The sequence below is a fragment of the Saccopteryx bilineata genome, chromosome 4 (assembly GCF_036850765.1).
Source record: "Saccopteryx bilineata isolate mSacBil1 chromosome 4, mSacBil1_pri_phased_curated, whole genome shotgun sequence".
NCBI lineage: Eukaryota > Metazoa > Chordata > Mammalia > Chiroptera > Emballonuridae > Saccopteryx > Saccopteryx bilineata.
In genome coordinates, this window is record NC_089493.1 from 12801880 (window position 1) to 12808061 (window position 6182).

The 6182-nt window shown below is 57.1% G+C and overlaps 1 protein-coding gene across 2 annotated transcripts in view; it reads left to right on the forward strand.

Annotated features, from left to right (window-relative positions):
- The window catches only part of CCDC88C (coiled-coil domain containing 88C), a 133008-nt gene extending 128887 nt beyond the window's left edge, over positions 1-4121 (forward strand). For both annotated transcript variants that reach the window (XM_066273235.1, XM_066273236.1), the window contains one exon: positions 1831-4121. In XM_066273235.1, the coding sequence (XP_066129332.1) occupies positions 1831-2829 (999 nt within the window). In that variant the 3' untranslated portion in view covers positions 2830-4121. The remainder of the gene's footprint in view (positions 1-1830) is intronic.
- Positions 4122-6182: the final 2061 nt, after the last annotated feature.

Genomic DNA, 6182 nt, shown 5'->3' on the forward strand with positions numbered 1-6182 from the left:
GGTCTGAGGTCATGGTTCTCAAACTCCAGCGTGTATCACACTACCCTGGGCTGGCCTGGGCACAGGCTGGACCCCGGCGTTTCCAACTCGGGAGTCTGAGCTGGGACTCCCGGGAATTTGCATTATTACCAAGTTCCCAGACGATGCATTGTCCTTTTTCAGCTTCAACGAGACCAAAACAATTTTTGGAATAGGTTTTGGAAGCGGATGCTCGGTGCCTGAGAGCCGCCCCCACTAACCTGAGTGGGCCTGGAGAAGTCGGAGTCACGCAGTGCCCCCGCCCATGCCTCCACTCCCTGAGTGTTGATGATGGTGGGAGGGGCTGTCACACGATGGGCTCCCAGGTGGCCAGAGAGGGTGGACTCATGAAGATGAGTGTCAGAGATTTAGAAACATGCAGAGAGAAACCAGGTGGGTGAGGAAAACAGCTGCAGAGCCAAACAGCTGTGAGTTCAAATCCCTGATCTCCCATTTTCTAGATGTGGGGCCTGCTTAACTTCTATAACCCTGTTGCCTTACCTGTTAAGAGGTTGTTTTAATACAACCTCGCAAGACTGTGTTGAGAACTGAGTGAGTTTTGGCAGGGGTGTTTGTGTTGGGTTTGTTCTTTTGCATAATTGCACCTGTGGTTTCTATCACAGTACCTGGTGCAGGCGAAGCAGGTGGGAAATGGTGTTTGTTGATGTTGATGACCACGGGTCTTACTGCACAAACACCCAGGACATGTGGCTCCTAACTAGCATGAAAATGGCAGACGGTGTCTGTCAAGTGGAGTGTCCAGATGTCTTTATGGGCCAGGAGGTTCAGGCCAGTGCAGACGGCTCCTGAGCCTTGACCGGTCCTACAGACTGACGCTCCAGCACAGGCTTAGCTGGCCGGGGTCTGACTCCATCCACTCGTGACCTCTGACTCTCATCTTCCCCATGAACTCACACTGTCCTCTTCTTACCGTGTCCGTGCACCTCCCTCAGCAGACACCTCTGCTAGGCTCCCTCAGGCTGGGAGGTGCTGGCAGAAGGCTACAGTCACCGGAGCAGGGTCAGACCTCGGCCTCCGGTGGCTCTGCCGCCCCCACCTGGTGGGAAAGGACGCTGGCCAGAGGAAGCCCAACTCCAGCACAGCCGCTTGGCCAGACGTAGCAGCTTGAAGGGGTCAGGGGCAGGGTGGCCATCCCCTGTGCGGCCTTGAGGTCCTGGGTGGTCTGCATTTCTCATTCCTGCATCCTTTCTCAGCTCAAGGGAAGGCTAGAATGGCAGCAGGGGCTCTGAAACTGGCTGGCTGGCTTTGCAGGAGCCAGCCTCGCCTCTGCTCCCCGTGGTCCAAGATCAAGCCCCTGTGAGGTGTCAGAGCACTGTGGCCTGAGGAGGAGCGGAGGTCCAGTCCAGCCCTTGGGCTTCCTGCCTCTGCTCTGCTTGCAGGGGGGGTGGGGGACAGGTCGACGCTATTAGCTGTGGTCAGGCCTCCAGCCCTAACCTTCCCAGGGAGTGGCTGAGTTTTGGGAAAAGCTGTTTCCCAATATGGGTCTGTTGGTCCTTCCCAGGGAGTGGCTGAGTTTTAGAAAAAGCTGTGACCCAATATGGGTTTGTTGGTCAAGTTAGGGAGCTGCCCGAGTGACATCTGGGCTCCCTCCCTGGTCCACGTGCTGCCCCAGCCCCCACCGTCCTGCGCAAGGACAGTCCGTGTGGGGCCACAACGCTAGGCTGGGAAAGCGGGAAACTTCTGTCCTGGCCATGTGTGCTGCGCAGGGCACATCTGGGCTGGGAGAGGGGCTCCCCCAGGACCCCCCTGGCCCGCATCCCCGCCTCTCAGGTCTTCCTCTTTCCTGTGTAGGACACTCCCAGTTGCCGGGATGATCTGCTAAGCGACTACTTCCGAAAGGCCAATGACCTCCCGGTCGCCGGGAGCCAGCCAGGACCACCCACCAGGAAAGAAGGGGCCAAGATGCCCACCAGCTTTGTGGCCCCCACCCTCAAGATGGCTGTCAGCACGTCCGAGGGGAAGCTGGTGAAGCCGGGGCAGTACGTGAGGCCAAACTTCAGGCCTGCTGAGACCGAGGCTACGCCCAGTGCCCCCCTGAGGCAGGCCCAGCCTCCCCAGAGCCTGTCCCTGGGCAGAGCCCGGCCGGCCGCAGGGCCCCCAGCCTCCCACCCCCCGACTGGCCGGAGCACGTCCCTGAGCCGGGCCTTCAGCCTGGCCTCGGCTGACCTGCTGCGGGCCAGCGGGCCAGAGGCCTGCAAACAGGAGCCTCCCCAGAAGCCGGGGGGCTCTGAGGCCTCGAGGGGCAGGGAAACAGGCAGCCACGCCCTGCAGAGCCCCACACCCCCCGGTTCCCACAGCCTGGCCCGGGAGCGGACCCCACTTGTGGGAAAGGCTGGTGGCTCCGGTCCGGGCCCGGGTCCCCGCAGCCGACCACTGGACACGAGGCGCTTCTCGCTGGCTCCCCCGAAGGAGGAGAGGCCGGCCCCACTGCAGCAGTCTGCCACGGCCCCGGCCATCGCCACTGCAGCAGGTGGTGGCGGCAGCTCCCAGCCCCCGCACTGCTCCCCCGCTGCCAGGACTAAGCCCCTGACCCCCCAACCCTCGGGGGAAGTGGCTGCCGTCGCCCCTGTTCGAGCGGGGCTCAGCCTCTCAGAGGGTGACGGGGTCCCGGGACAAGGCCACAAAGAGGGGCTCCCTGCCAAGGGCCCGGGCAGGTCTCCTGACGTGGCTCCCCACGCCAGCCGGGCCTCCGAGGACTTCAGTCGGGGGAGCAGCTCAAAGAGCACGCCTGCGTCCCCGGAGCCGGGTGGGGACCAGCAGACGGTGTGGTACGAGTATGGCTGCGTGTGACGTGTCTCCTGGAACGGCAGCTCACAAACCTTAAAACTACTGACACGCCTTCCGAGGACGGTGGCCTTCTCTCCTGTCTGCCCGTGGTGTCAGGAAGGGTTTTAGAACGAGGAAAGGGGTCCTGTGCGTTTCTTCCGTGCGTTTCTCAATGGAAACACTGTGCCAAGCCCTAAAGGATTACACGCACAGGTGCACAACGTGGCTTCGTATCTGTAGCTTCCAGCACCTGGTATCTTTTGAACAAATCCACTTTGGCCTGGGATGCAGCTCGTAATGCAATGACAACACTGACTTCCCCAAAGCAGACACTATTTTGAGAGTGCCCCTCTCTGTAGAACACTTGTTTGCAACTCGCCGACCTCCATTAAAGCACGCGTGCGTGTGTACATCTGTACACACGTGCACACACGCACGCATGCGCACAGGGCTGAGCCCTTGTGGGTCTGGAAACTACTCCTTCTCCAGAAGCCATTTGATCCTAGGAGAAGCCCAGATCGGCCAGACTACAGAGATCTTGAGGCCCTGGGTGGACCCTAAGTCCGGCTTACTGTTAACCAAGGGTGTTACAGTGCCATTTCTGGGGTCCCATGCACTTCCCTGTACCCCAGGGTCAAGGAGGCCTTCCAGGCAGGTGGCAGGTGGCCTCAGGCCTTTGCCTCTCTCCTACAGCTAGCTCCTGGGGCCACATAGGGACCTGCCTTCCCTGGCTCACTTTCCTACAAACACTGGATCTGCCGGGCCTGGGGGGTGGGGCAGAGAGAAGCCCTGCCCATCCCCTCCCAGCAAGTGTACATAGTGTACAGGGGGGAGCGTGGGCCAGGGAGGTGCACGCCTCACTTGTAACGTCGTAACGTGGCTACAGCACCCCAGTGTCCCCCACGGCAGGGGGAGATGTTGATTTGTTCTTTCTGAATAACTTCTTGCAGTAGAAACCAAATTCCTTTTCATATATTCCACATATGTGTACACACTTCTGTGACATATGTACATAGAAGGGGTTCTATTTATGTTCCACTGGGGGTCATTCTTTTCCTCGGGAGTCTCACCTGCTGCTCTGTGTATGTGGTCACGTTCCTGACACATTCTGTTTCCTGTTCAGTAAAGGTGCTCTTCCTGGGATGGACTAAACCTGGTGATTTTGGCTTTTAGAGATTTTTTTTTTTCTTTTCATTTAATGTACTGAGAAAGAAATGGGAATGTTAATAACACTGTCAGTTTTCGGAGCACTTTGGGATGTGTGTTAGATCGCCTCTGGTTCTGGAACACAAGGACGGGACTGGAATAAATGCAGTGGCATAGACTCGGGTCCCAGTTTTCCTCGCCGCATGTCCCAGGCAGCGTTGCCGGGGCCTCGGGCTTTGGGGGCTCCTTGCGTGTGGCCCCCAGTCTCCCCTCCCCCGGAGCCCAAGCTCCCTTTGGCCACGAGGTCAGAGAATGGGGAACAAGGGTTTCCTGTTTACCATACAACAGCTTTTTTCCACACTTGAATTTACTGTAAGTTTGTATAAGTTGAATCACATTTTGATGGAGGATTTATATCACAACAGGAGCTCAGCTTAAAGGGATGCTTTGGTTTTCTCCGAGGCTGCTCAACTAGGAGGTGCCAGATCTAGTGTTCAGGTCTTGGGGGCCTCAGATCCAAGGCTTAGAGATGAAGGAGGAGGGAGGGAAGGGTGTAAATGTCCCCACCTGACCAAATCTACGGGTTTGCTGTCCAGCCGCTGCCTCCCTGACTCCTTCCTTCCTCCTTCACCAAACCTCTTCTGTAAAAGTGTCTCCTCTTGTCCTCTTGCCTCCTTTCCCAATGTTCTGTCTGTCGTGTCCGACCACGTGGTGGGAGTCGCCATCCACCATGCTCTGAGTCAGACGGAGCAGTCGCACCTTGCAGGCTTCATCCCGTGCGGCCTTTGGCCTTTGTGGGACTTGACATGTGGCCAGTCGCTCCTCAGATCTCAGCCTCAACCTCATGATCTCCCCTCTGGGCAGCTCTCCAGTGCTCAGACTTGCCGGCCCCTCAGTCATCACCGATCTCGTCCACAAGCATTCATTGAAAGCTTCCTGTATGCTCAGTTCTAGGTTCCACCTTCGAGGCATCTTCCTCTGACCACTCCAGAGATTCAGGTCTGAAGGCAGCTGCTTGTCAGACACCCTGCCTGGATTGCCGACTTCCTGACTTCCTGGCTCCTCTGGGCTTCCTACCTTAGTCAATGACACCAGCTGTCAATCACAGAAGCCCGAAGCCTGTGATGCAGGCTTGACCCCTCCTTTCCACTCCCCACATTTTCCAGGTCACCTGAACCTGAGACTGTGTCTGGAGCCTACCCCTCCCCATATTAGCCAACTGTTCTCATCCTAGGTCGCACACACCCCTGACCCTGCATCTTGGCAGGGGACTGCCAACTGGCCTGCCTGCCTCACACCTTCTCAGCCCCCTTGGTACCTTGGGCATTCACCCCAGGTGACCTTCCTTTTTGACCATTCCTCTCCCTCGGCCTCCACACAAGCTACACCCATCCCTTTGTGGTCCAGGTTCTCTACATGGCTCACCTCAGAGTGCACCCAACCCACCCCTCCCGCCCAGACAAGCTCATACACATCCACAGCTCTGATTACAGGCTTTTCCCAGAAGGCTCACACACCCCTCTAGTCCCAGCCCCACCTCGGAACCTCCATATCTCTGGTTTGGATGTCCCAAAGACGCCTCCAATTCAAAATATTCAACACACAGTACACTCTCCACCCCTACCGCCCCCCCCACTGAAGGCTCCGTGTTCCTCATCATATCTGTCCCCTTACATCCAGACGATGCTTGGGATCCCCCACCTCTTCCCCTTGACCCACCCAGTACTCCCATCAGTTGGTTCCAGTTCTGACACCTCACATACACAGCCAACCTCGGGCTAGGCCCCCTGGGCAGTTCCATGAGGTCCTGTTGCTGAGGGAGCATTGCAAACCATGCTGCTGCTGAGCCCAGGGCACCACCCTCCCTCTCAGCACTGGCCTGGGAGATGTGTGACCAGTTGGGTAGGAAACATCCAAGTGACAGCTGGTTATTCCCACTCATAACTCAGGGCTGAGGTCTTCCTGGAGAGAGATTTGGGATCACCTGTGGATTAAGAGGCTCACCCTGGGGAGAACTGTAAAGAGAAAATTAGAAAAGGTAGGATAAACCTTGGGAAGCATCTAGCCAAATGTTTATCAACCAACCAGGGGGAGAGGAGGGATTATATGTACATAAATGCATACATATATATATATACAGCCAATTGGATCTCACTGATTTTTGCCAAACTCCTGTATTTATAGCCAACCTATGCTTACATGCCACTGATGAGTGTAGTTCCAATGTAAGT